We start from the raw sequence: 12,417 nt of genomic DNA, 5'->3' as shown, positions 1-12,417 counted from the left end.
GAATTTAACTAGCTGTCATAGGATTTACGTTCAACGTGCATTGATGCAGAAACTCGTTTTCTTCGATAAATACATTTGCATATAAATTTACTAAAATACATATTGTACAAATTAAATTTTACCACATATAGTTCGACGAATTAAATTTTTATTTTTTTATAAATTTGTACATTACTTAATAGATTCTTAAATAAGCTCATCTACAGATAACTGTGTTATATTCAAAAAGTAAAACTAATAGAACTCAGAAAGCAGAAGAGATATTTATTCATAACATTAGTTGTCATTATTCATAACATCTCTCAAATTCCTTCTTTAAAAATAATATCAGTAATTATAAGACTTACAAATTAAAGTTTACGTCTCAAAAAATAATTCTGTCTTAAAGTACATAAATCAACTTAGCTCTAACATTCATAAGAGAATATCTATATGTATGAAAAAACTTATATATGACACGTTTTGCTAATAATTATATATTCTACTTCGAAATTTTTGTAATCAAGACATTATTAAGTAAATAAATTTTAATTTATAAGCTAGTTAACTAGTTATATGTTAATTTTATTTATAAAAAAAAGGTAATTGTGTAAGAACGATGGACGAAATCAAAGTTTTGTCCACACACATTTTTTTCACGTATTTCAAATATTTCGATTTGATACTTTTGCGTTTATTCTTGTGGAGCCATTGCTCTGGCTTGCGCTTTAACGCGCTTCTCGTATTCCAGACGATTTTGGCTGTAAAAAATATATGAAAATATGATTAATCTTGAAGTATTTTGACATTTTTTTGTATATCTTGTAATGTCTCATAAATACCAATATATTGTGTACGCTTCTGCTTGAGCAGGATCTTTCACATTTGGTTCATTTAGTAAATCCTGGATACCAAGAAGAATTTGTTTGATTGTGATAGCTGGTCGCCAATCTTTCTCCTCGTCCAAGAGTGACAAGCAAACTGTACCGGATGGATAAACATTTGGATGAAACAGCGGAGGTTCAAATTTACATTTTGGTGGACTCGATGGATAATCATCTTTGAAAATCATACGTAGCTTATACAGTCCACCTTCCCAAGGAGTCTGCAAAACTAAGAGTTCAATACAAAATGTACGTAACTCTATAATTCATCTGAAAGAAGTTTACCCACAGATTTTTTTCCTGGTATTGCACATTCCCAACTCATCAAGTTAAGAGAACCATCCGGGTTTTTGGTTGGTCTAGCTACGAAACCCTGTAAAATCAATGATTATATATTTGTATCATCCTCCGTTAAGAAAAATGCTACAATTAACATTTCTACAGAAATTGTAGAATCTTATATATATATATATATACAACAGCTTTACACAATGGAGCAATAATTATTAATCTTTCAACAATTAAAAAATTTCACTTTACACGCAAATATGTTACAATATGCAAATGCGTTAATTGAAGATTAACCTATGCATCATGTCTCGAGACGAGACTGCAATTATGACATTAAGTATAAATAATTAATAATTTGTCAATAATTTCTTTCAGGTCAGCCTGCTCGGTTATCCGACCCGGAGCGTGATCCGAGTCATTGTTTACGGTTGCGAGGAGAGCAACACGCAACAATAATTGAGGCATTTCGCGCGCGCGAAACCAGGTGATGCCGGTTGCCGCGGGAACGCGGGACCACGCTTAGGCGCGGAAACTCACAAACGGGTGATCCTTCCTCCATGCTTTTCGCTCCTCGGCGAGCCTGGCGATCGCTATGCCTGACATTATGCCTGTGACGATTTGGCGATCTTCGAACGACAGGATACGCTCTCACGGAGCTGGACGATGCGAAACGGCGCCCCACGTTCTCTCGACGCCCACCACGGTATCTGAACCGGGGAGAGATACAGTCACGAGTCGCCGAATTTGAATGTCTCGCCGGATGCAACTCGAAGAAATGCACGCTCCTCGCGAGGGTGCAGCCAGAGGGTGAACGCTGCTCGACTAAAAGCGCTACGGATCCGTTCGCGCTCGCGCGGTTAGGATCGCGAGAGGGTTTTTCTCGCGGATAAAACGGTTTGACAACAACGACTCGGTCGATAAAACAGGCCGGATTTCCTGGACTAAAAATATACAGTCGCGCGCCAACAGGGACGGTTCATAGTTTGTCCAGTTCGTTGATTGGCTGGTCCAGAAGCTAAGTATGTGGCTCGCTATTTAAAATTTATTGCTTGTTTTTGGAATTTTAATAAAGAACTCGAGTCATTTAAGAGAACCGATTAGAGGAGAGGAAATATTAATTTTTTAATTTAGTATATAATTTTAATTCATTTGCTTCTACCATGCATGATTAAACAATTTTTGTATTATATTTGTTAACGAATCTTATTATTATTTACCGATAAAATTATTGAATAATATTTATTATTTTTATATATTTTTTTAGTCTTTAACTTTTTAGTTTTTTAATCTAAAACTTTATAGTCTTATATAAATATGCATTCTCTTGTCAAAAATTTGACAGATAAGCAGATTTTGTAATTATCATAATGAATATTTAAAATAGGTGAAATCTAATTACTTTTTTACTTTTTAAATCTGCTAATTTTATATTATTGTCGCGTTTAATTTCAAAATGTGAATAAATTTAATGCAAGCATATAATTTTTTTTATTCAATTTGCTAATTTCTAATTAATATTTATTCGAATTTTTCTCTTTCTTTGTGACAATGTATACCCAGGTAGATATAAAACTCATATAATGTCATCATGATTTTATTTATCACTTAAAAGTTACCTGAACAAAAATGATTTAAAAATAATTTAAAGATGTCAAGAGAGAAATTAATATAAGAGAATCGCTTATATAATTTTCAAAAAATTTGTGTTGCTTGAAAATATGTGTGAACAATGGAATAAATAAATATAATTGTAACATATAAAAATTATTTTCCAAAATTACTTATAGTGACGTTATCATTTTGAGTTTATTTATGTTCTGCCTGGATAATATATGGATATTTCGTACGTCATAATCAATAACAATACATATATATTTATACGATTTATAATTTCTTCAAAAAAAAATCGGAAATTCAAATAACAAAGTGCTTGCGTCATTTGCTGGCTGTTTTGAGTTTCACTGTTTGAAAAATGCATTATCGTAATCTATATACAAGGTAATCTGCATCGCTGCACCAGGCAGCATCACATCTCCGCGTACTGCGCTCGTTATCGCGCAATATATGTTCATTATATATGTTAAGCCACCGGATCGTTTTAGTTGTCCACCTGTTGACACGCCGAATATACGTCTCCTATTTTTCTCATTAACATCACTGCCATTCTTCATTCGACACCCGCCGCGATCATACATGTATGAGATATACGAGTCCGACATTGTTTTAGATATCCATCTTGCGTTAAGAAAGTGCCGAGTGATAAAAACTTTCATAAATTTTTCTCGTGATTTTGCTCGAAATATATTTTATTTGCATTTCTTCTGTTTGCAAATTTTTTTATAACCGCTTATCAACAACACATTTATATTTATTTATAGCGTCAACCTTTTTATCGTGACGACAATGACAGCGCAACGAACCTTTCTGTGAGTATTTCAGTTTTGTTTTATTTTTCTAATTAATTTTTCTAATAGATCTCATTTTTTCACAGATAAATATAATAAATTAATCTCAATTATACGTTTATCCATTGTACGTTTGTACGTTTATACATTGTAAAGAATTTTACAATAGTTCCTTTAAAATTATATCACAAATTACAAATAATTAATTCGTTTTTAGGATCAATTATTAGGAAATACGCTTATAGATAATAAAATATCTTATCAATATATTGCTAGATACATATTGACAAATTAGTATAATTATCTAATCAAAGATAATGACGCTTCCAGACTATTTGAGACAGTAAACTTTCTATTATTTTGATCTATAAATAATTACTAATTAGGTATTATATGTATGTGTTTATGTATTACAAAAATAGGAAAGTTGTTTAATTATTAAGAAATATTTGCTAAAATTGCTAAAATTAGTGACGAAATTCTTTGCGCGTGGGATCGACCAATTATTAGCCTATGGTTGAACGTAGTTTCTTGAATCTTTTTATTATTTATTGATAGAATTATTAAATAGTATTTATTATTGTTATATTATGAATAATTTTTATATTATCATGTCCATGTATTTATATTTTTTTTAGTCTTTATAGTCTAAATCTAAATTGTAGTCTTACATAAAAATTAATGTAAATGTTTTCTTGTCAAAATTTGACAGATAAACAGATTTTATAATTATCATAATGAATATTTAAAACAGGAAATCTAATTACTTTTTTATTTTTTAAATCTTTGCTAGTTTTATATTATTGTCGCGTTTATATCAAGATGTGAACAACTTGATGCAAACATACAATTTTTTAATTAAATTTACTAATTTCTATTTAATATTTATTCGAATTTTTCTCTCTCTTATTTTTCTATCTCTTTGTGACAATGTAGAGATAACTGTAACAATATTTGCACGAAATTTAGTATCAGCGCGGCAAATTTCAGTGGGTTGACAATCAAAGGTAAGCGCGAAGATATTTGCGTCGCGTGATTTGTTCGCACTCATTAGGCATGTTTAAGCATGAAACATTGTTTGAAAAATGTTAAACTAAATCGATCGTCAATGAGCACTGATAAGTTAGACGGCCGCGGTACGTCGAAATTGATAGAAAGGAGGAATAGATAATAAATGAATGTATAAGATATTTATAATAAATTACATATGTAAGTTAATAATAACGTGGGACTTACAACGATACAATATATTGGTCTCGTTATCGTGTCTTGTGCAAATAATAAAAAGCTGCCAAGTAACAAAGATTATAAATCTTTCACGCGTTAGCTCACCTACTTCCGTTACATACCTTCGCGAAATCACATGAATTATGTAACATTGTTAAATGAAGTGATAAATTTTGTTGTATGGTCAAATAAAGAATAAATTTTATCACGCGTAATCATATAACAGATGTTTAAATATAATGATGAGCCGTAAAGTTAATACAAATTCCATTAAGGAAACATGCCATTGCGATTATTTCGCAGTAATTTGATTTCTCGAAAATTGTCGCGCAATTATATATGCAATAAAATAAAATATCATTTCTATTACAGAATCGTACTTTTCTATATATATGTACATTTTTCACATGGCTTTACGAAAGACGATGATATTTGTTATTGGCATCACCCACGTGTTAATAATTATTCCGAATGCAATTTTGTGAAAAATCGACATAGTCTCATTTGTTTCAATGGGCTTAAAAACGAATGGAAAGCAAAGTAAGTAAAATGATGCTGGAATAAATTATCTATTTTTGGATATATATTTTTTTAATTATCATAGGATAGAGAGAATTGTCTCGACACGAAATTAAAGTGAGAGAAAATTCGCAATTACACAATAATTTAATACATACTGTCTATTAACATCTTTGTGAATGAAATTGAAATTTTAGGGCTAAACATGTGCAGATTCTCATTCTTTGCGAGTGGCCAAAAGCAACATTTGATCCGCATGAGGTTTTACGAAAATTCACGTTCTTGCGAAAATTAATAATTGCGAACAGTAATTTAACTCAGTTGTCATCTGCATTTCCGATCGAGGCGCAATTTCTCGAGGTAGAAAATATTTGTTAAATGCTCGGAGAGCAATTGAGAACTTTGATTTAGAATTTACTATAAGGTTGCTTATTCGAATTTTCATGGACAATGGCGCAATAATAATAAAAATGAAGTTATTTCGTCGTCAGATAATAAAATAAAAATTAGAAATCTATATCGAAGAATATTGGTCATGAAAATTCGCGTAATATATATCTTACGCACTTATTTTATCTTGAGAATATTTATGAGAGCTTGGAGGGGAGGTATATATTTATATCAATAGAAAATCAATGTGACTGGCACCAAACTGCGCACGTTACCGAAAGATGCATTCTCTAATCTGCGATCTCTGAGATATCTCGACTTGAAAAACAATGCTCTCGAAGAGATCAATGTAACAGCTTTCAATACGCCTGCATTAAAGCGTATTCTTTTGGCTGGTAAGGATAATTTCATAATACTTTAACATGAGAAACGCTATACAAATCTAGACTCTTTGCTAAAATATTCATTTCTTTCAAAAGTATTTATAAATAAAAATAGTAATTAAAAAATGTGATACATAAATTATAAAAAAATATTAAACTATTCAAAATGCTGTAACTTTTTCCTATAATATTGAAATATTTGATTAGTCTCAATGTTGTGCTTAGATAATTTCAATAACGATGAAATGAAAATATTTAAATTCATCTTAAATAAAATAAAAATAATTTGTCTTAAATATATATAGGTAAAAGGTAAAATTATATGGTGATTCATCTAGATAACTTTCAGATAATATTATTTTTAAGATTGCTTATGTAAACAGTTATAAAGAAATGTAAATTATAAAAGAGACATAAAAATATATTAATACTTTTATTTATAAATTTTTATCGCTAATTATCTGAGCATTATTCTATTATTTAGTATACAGATATAACACTTTTTCATCTATAATATGTAGATATAGAAATATCAATTTTTATATAAAGACAAGATGACGCCAAAATTCCATCTAGATGATCATCATATAATTTTATTTAGATAACAGCAAACTCTATATATGATTAGTCTGCGAAACGACGAATTGTTTAATCAGGGAATCGCATTCGATTAATGTGCGCGTTATGGATAATTAATGAAGATATACTGACGAAGGTAATCCATTGAGATGTACGGAGGATACAGCGTGGATTTTGGACCCCAACGAAGGATCAGCCGCGAGCAAAGTCGTCGACAAAGACAAATTACTTTGCGCTACGCCGTATGATGGAAGACCGCTTCTCCCGATCATCGAGATAATAGTGGTAACGAGAAAATATATCATTCTTTTCTTACAATCTAAGAAGTAGAACGTTCTTGTATATTAAATTCCGGCTTGTATAGTGACTATTTTCATTTGATTTTCAGACATTAAACAAAGAATGCAAACAAACAGTCTGCGATTGCGAACTGATTTACGTGGTTGGTGCGGGCAAGCTTACGCAGAAACAGCTTATAGCTTTTACTTCGGTCAATTGTAGTCATCGAGGTCTAACTGAAATGCCCAATTTTTTACCCGCAAATACGACGACCCTTCGTCTAACCGGAAATAAGGTTCTATAATTCTCGTTATTTTAATCCTGATGGTTATCTCGTATCAATTATTAAATGTTATGAAATATGAATAAAAAGAAATTATAGACGCATAAATTTATTAACGTAATTATATATGTTTGCAAATATGTTTTAAAGTATTAATACATTTTTATTTATCATTTAGATTAAGGACTTAACTCCACTCACAACTAATCCCATCTACAAGTCGGTTTTGGATCTTTACATAGACGATAATCTGATAGAATCTATCGTTGGGCTAGAAGGATCAGATTGGCTAGATCGCTTTCGACTCCTTAATCTTCGAGGGAATAAACTTATCGATGTTAGTTTGCCCTATCGAAATGAATTAAACTGCTCGTAGAGATTATAGCATTATCTATTTTGCGTGACAAATGTTGCGTGATGAAGTAAAGAAAAAAAATTGATTGAATTAATTCCATGTGATAGATGATGTAGTAAATATTGTATAGTTTATGATTCTTTGTTCTGCGTCTTTTAGCTGCCTACTTATGCTCTGGAAAACGCATTGTTGCACAACAGCAATGTCGCTGGCTTATATCTCGGCAATAATTCGTGGACATGTAATTGTCATTTTACACCAAGCTTTCAGGTATGATTAAATTCATACAGTCTATATATACTCTACAAATTTTTAAATGTATTTAAGATTGCACTTAGTTGTCATTTTATTTTAATTAAAAGCGATACAATGTCTGTCTCAACTTTTGTGCACTATAAAATAATCACGAATAAAAGATAAATAGAGAAAGGATGAAAAAAAAAGAGCTGAGTGATGGTAAAACTGATCTCTAATTTTCAATATCAGATATTCTCAAATTCAATGTTGTGTTTATGCTTCTATAATTTAAGGCAGTAATTTGTATTTTATTAATTTAACGAAATACTATTTATATCTTTGTAGGACCTTTTGATTCGGCATCCAAATTTAGTAAAAGATATCAACGATATAAAATGTGCTGTCGCAAGCGATAATGATAATTCGAATAAGCAGGTGACTACTTCTATGCCTTTTTTTATCAAGACATGTTATTGAGAAATAGATGCATGAATAATGTAATTGAGATGTAATTACATCGCGCTTTTAGATTCGCGATCTTACTCGGACCGAGATTTGCATCTCATCGGACGAAGATTCTTGGCTTCATCCCCTTGACATTTTGAACATCGTATTGGCATCATTAATATTCCTTGTGCTAGGTAAGCTTTTGTATGATTATTGGTCTTTTAAGAAAACTGGAAAGCTACCTTGGATCGTCGCCAAAATACCATGATAATGTTACAAATGCCTTTTATCTCTTGTAAAAAGAATTAAGTATTTAAATTGTTTAAGTATGAACGGAGATTGTGTAATAAAAAAATCTTTGCATTAAAATATTTTTTAATTAATCACACTTTTTTTCGAATATTTGTCTTGTAAGCTTGTATACTTGTGTATGTGTGTATGCGTGTCAACTTGAATTTGGTCGATTGTTTTAACATAAAGAAGATGATTTTAAATCAATCATAAACATTTGGATAAATTTTATTATCAAAAGCAAGTAATAAAAAAATATCTTAGTGCTTGACATTATCAACTTATATTGTTTGTTGTTCCGTTTCTTGAATATATTTTTGGTACAAATTTTCAGCAGCTGCAATCTTAGCACTATCTTTTCCCCGGCCTTGTCCTTAAAAAATATTAATGTCAAATTATAATAAATATTGAAGTATCAAGAAAGGAATATGTACCAAATTATCATGTTTCTTTTAACTTTTTTTCATTAAAAGATTAAATAAATCAAATAATAAATTAATTTTGTGCGCGACAGAGTATACAATTTTTCAGAGATTGATTTAACATATATATATTGATATTTTTATATTTTAACACACCACTTCCAACATGTCTTAAAGCTGTGCATTGAGCTGCATATATAAACCCTTGATTTGTTATCAATTTATGAATAGAGTATTCAGGAGTAGGTTCTTCTTTCTCGAGGCAAAGCTTGTAAAGCTTTTGCGACGCGTTCTTCAATTTGCCTTGATGAAACGTTATTATCTCTAACATTCTAAGTATCAAATATAAAGGATTAAAAAATAAACGCAAAAACTTTTTTATATACTTTTAAACTGCTAATCAATTTTCATTATGCTCAATTTTTTATGAAATGGATCGTTTTCTTGGGGTATTATTACGACAAACTTGATATTGCTAAAGTTTATATTCTAATTTATTAGATTGACATTTCATTTGTTGAACTTACTCCTCGCGCGAAAAATCAGATAATAATCCGCAGATGAACGACGAATGTTCCGAGCCATCTATTTGACACTCGGCTACCATCCATAATATTTTTGCCGCCAATTCGTTTTTGGCCAGATCCTTGGTCGCAGCACAAGACATTGCTGGCACATTATCCAAACTATGTTTAACAACGCGTAAAGAAGCACTTGCAACATTTTGGACGTCAGATATAAAGCGCAAAAGTTATTAATAATAATTAAGAAATAACAAGCATTACAATTTGCACTGCGTTATAAAATGAAAGAATACTATTTGACATTTATGATGGTAAATAATAACATTCTGTTTGGAAAAAAATATAAATATACTACCGCGAAATCCACACAGATCGCCATTTATCACATACGAATTCGGTTTCGTTTTGTACTCGTACTTGATTGACACATTGCACCGCTTCGCATATTCTTCAAGGATAATCAACGGCGAACGAATTGCTACGGAACATTTTGCAGTGATATCCTGTAATATCGTAATAAAAATCAAAGGCTTTATAAGAGAACAAAATTATAAATTAGAAAATACATAATAGAGATATTTATCTACGAGAGTTTGAACATAATTTTGAAAAAAATTGTGTTGCAAATTTAAATATATTTGCTTTTATTTAAACATATTATAAATATAATATAAAAGCATCGATACCTGCAAATGATTGTTTATAATTTTTACATCATCTGCCTTATTAAGCTTATAAGCAGTGTCATCATATTTACTGTTGCTAATCAAAAGCAAACAATTATCTATATTTATGTTCGGTTGGGTTTCTGGATCATTATCACCTAAAATAATTACAGCAATATTTCGCGTTATTAATTACAAAATAAATTTTATATAAACTTACTATAAATATCGATATTTTTCATATCGTTGTGCCATTCTTGCAATGCATTATCAGCGACTTTTGCCCAACCTTCCAAACTATTCTTTTCTTCTATTGTTTCCATCAATTCTAGATTGCGTAACATTATAGATTTTTTTAAAAGGAGTATTTTTATAGGATTCTATTTTTACAAACATCATATCACTCACTTTTCTCGGAACTACCATCGATCCCTTTATCACCACTATCTGTTACATTCGTATCTGATTCCCCCTGAGAATCCTGACATTTATTCATCGAACTCGTTTTGAAATATTGAACTTTATCGACTCTTGGAGGCAAATTCGAATGATATCTCCGATCGGGATAATTTTTTTCGCACTGAACAGATTGTTCACTATGATCTTGAGATAAGACTATTTGTTTTTCGTCAATATCATGCGTTATAAGTTGCATTGCAATATCTTCAGTAGTTTCAAGATGTTCTAAAATCTTGAATAGGGTATATGTTTTCGTAAAATTTCGAATTTAAAATTCCGATCAATAAAATAGCAATGTAAAAATAAATAGGATCTATATACATCCGTTTCTTCAGCAAGAACGAATTCTGCATCCGACATCGTCGTGTTAGATTCGCGAGAATCCAGGTAAAGAGCTGTGTGAAACGAGTTGGACGTGTCTATAATATCAAATCAAACAATAGCTTATGTTAAATAATATTATTACGTTATTAATATTCAAGAGATTTAGAGACAATTTTGTTGAATTTCGAAAATATTGAAAAACTTAAATATTTTAGAGATTAGGAATTAAAAATATCATTATTTCATGTATAATAATTTGAATAAATATAATTTTATAATATATTGATATTATAAAAGAATCTAATAAATTTAACAAATTTTACGCGATAATATTACATTGCAAATTTGTTAATAAAAATCTTTTTTAAATTATTTACATGTTGATCTAATTGAAGTAACTTTTATAAAATCAAATCGACACATGATTTATGCATACGATAATTTAGTCAGCAAATCTACGTATTAAATTCAAATATAATTGCAAAGAGAAATGGATGTAGGTCATATCTCTATATATATATATTTTGTCATATATTTCTATGAAAGATAAATTTTCCTCATGAATAAATTATTTGTATTTCCCATTCTATCATGCATATCATTAATTTAATAGCGCGATAATTATAATGAGATTAATCAAGTGCATGGATAAATGTAGACTCTGCATAATTAGATCACGCTACTGTAATCATTACATTCAAGCTATTTCATAATTTTATTATTCGAGCCTTTTTATTACTATATACGTGTTAAATTTATAACTTCGCATGCAAATGATAAAAAAAATAATTTAAGTTATAAAAATTCCGAGCTGTTCGAGAGAAATTGCTGTTAGAAGAGGACACCAAGCAAAATGCCACGTATATGCATGAAGATATTTCCTGATCGACTTAGATTGCACGGGAAAAGCGTACCGTTTCCTTGAGCGCAGGGTGTCTTCAGTTGCTGCAACAGATCCTCAGCCCGTTCGATTACAGTTTCCATTTCGCAGAGAAGCGGTGCCGCTTGCGGAAATCGCCGTGTGATCGTGTCCCAAATGATCTCAGCATCGTCGACACCGTGCAACGATCTCGGTGGCACCAGTTTGGCATCTGTCGCCATATCGGCGAACGATGCGCTTTCGCTGGACATTCGAGAATGCCTTCTTTTCGCGGATCTGTCTGCGACGTGATGAATATTTCATCGAGATCCGTGAATCGCGATAGATCTGTCAGGGTACAAACGTGCGCTTTTACATTTTTCGCGACTGACAAATTGATGGGTGGAAATAAATGTCAAAAGGCAAACAACGTAAGAGCGCGATATTGACCCACGATCTGTGTATATTTCGAGATATTTGAGTAAATCGTGACAAATAAAGCTGCTATTGTTATTATTATAGTTAAAAGTAGATAAAGAGAAGCATTTTCACAAGTCAAATTATTCGATGATATAATTAATTGATCGATTTTATTACAAAAAATTGCTCTCTCCG

General features: G+C 30.7%; 3 protein-coding genes across 3 annotated transcripts; 1 reads left to right on the top strand and 2 right to left on the bottom strand.

The window, feature by feature from the left end:
- Positions 1–128: 128 nt before the first annotated feature.
- On the bottom strand, positions 129–2,046 carry lwr (ubiquitin conjugating enzyme lesswright). The gene is made up of 4 exons (XM_085483942.1): positions 1,692–2,046; positions 1,153–1,236; positions 822–1,084; positions 129–740 (listed from the first exon to the last, which is right to left on the bottom strand). The coding sequence occupies exons 1-4, from the start codon at positions 1,755–1,757 to the stop codon at positions 674–676; spliced, it is 480 nt and encodes a 159-aa protein (XP_085340068.1). The 5' UTR covers positions 1,758–2,046; the 3' UTR covers positions 129–673.
- A 1,146-nt stretch (positions 2,047–3,192) lies between these two features.
- On the top strand, positions 3,193–8,641 carry swi2 (Protein singed wings 2). The gene is made up of 11 exons (XM_029311175.2): positions 3,193–3,349; positions 3,533–3,580; positions 5,159–5,326; positions 5,503–5,665; positions 5,934–6,090; positions 6,794–6,942; positions 7,046–7,231; positions 7,398–7,556; positions 7,734–7,844; positions 8,157–8,246; positions 8,341–8,641. The coding sequence occupies exons 1-11, from the start codon at positions 3,219–3,221 to the stop codon at positions 8,524–8,526; spliced, it is 1,548 nt and encodes a 515-aa protein (XP_029167008.1). The 5' UTR covers positions 3,193–3,218; the 3' UTR covers positions 8,527–8,641.
- A 189-nt stretch (positions 8,642–8,830) lies between these two features.
- LOC114937612 (uncharacterized) lies at positions 8,831–12,101 on the bottom strand. Its single transcript, XM_085483913.1, has 9 exons — positions 11,858–12,101; positions 10,941–11,038; positions 10,569–10,851; positions 10,381–10,488; positions 10,182–10,318; positions 9,851–9,998; positions 9,499–9,640; positions 9,128–9,303; positions 8,831–8,922 (listed from the first exon to the last, which is right to left on the bottom strand). Exons 1-9 carry the CDS (start codon positions 12,072–12,074, stop codon positions 8,831–8,833), a joined length of 1,401 nt encoding a protein of 466 aa, XP_085340039.1. The 5' UTR covers positions 12,075–12,101.
- Positions 12,102–12,417: the final 316 nt, after the last annotated feature.

This window comes from Nylanderia fulva, unplaced genomic scaffold (assembly GCF_048542155.1).
Source record: "Nylanderia fulva isolate GAGA-0341 unplaced genomic scaffold, ASM4854215v1 Scaffold28, whole genome shotgun sequence".
Lineage (NCBI taxonomy): Eukaryota > Metazoa > Arthropoda > Insecta > Hymenoptera > Formicidae > Nylanderia > Nylanderia fulva.
Note: the sequence above shows the minus strand (reverse complement) of the source record. Positions and strands in the feature narration are given on the sequence as shown.

What these genes read in the sequence shown, in the direction of transcription:
- lwr (XM_085483942.1), bottom strand. Translation starts at nt 1,757, where the DNA reads ATGTCAGGCATAGCGATCGCCAGGCTCGCCGAGGAGCGAAAAGCATGG. An exon ending in GGAGGAAGGATCACCCGTTT is followed by an intron (nt 1,237 to 1,691) that starts GTGAGTTTCCGC and finishes TTGATTTTACAG; the next exon opens with GGTTTCGTAGCTAGACCAAC. An exon ending in GAAGCGTACACAATATATTG is followed by an intron (nt 741 to 821) that starts GTATTTATGAGA and finishes TATTTTTTACAG; the next exon opens with CCAAAATCGTCTGGAATACG.
- swi2 (XM_029311175.2), top strand. Translation starts at nt 3,219, where the DNA reads ATGTTCATTATATATGTTAAGCCACCGGATCGTTTTAGTTGTCCACCT. An exon ending in ACAGCGCAACGAACCTTTCT is followed by an intron (nt 3,581 to 5,158) that starts GTGAGTATTTCA and finishes TTTCTATTACAG; the next exon opens with AATCGTACTTTTCTATATAT. An exon ending in TTCGTCTAACCGGAAATAAG is followed by an intron (nt 7,232 to 7,397) that starts GTTCTATAATTC and finishes TTTATCATTTAG; the next exon opens with ATTAAGGACTTAACTCCACT.
- LOC114937612 (XM_085483913.1), bottom strand. Translation starts at nt 12,074, where the DNA reads ATGTCCAGCGAAAGCGCATCGTTCGCCGATATGGCGACAGATGCCAAA. An exon ending in GAAAAATATCGATATTTATA is followed by an intron (nt 10,319 to 10,380) that starts GTAAGTTTATAT and finishes TAATTATTTTAG; the next exon opens with GTGATAATGATCCAGAAACC. An exon ending in CGATCTGTGTGGATTTCGCG is followed by an intron (nt 9,641 to 9,850) that starts GTAGTATATTTA and finishes ATAATGTGCCAG; the next exon opens with CAATGTCTTGTGCTGCGACC.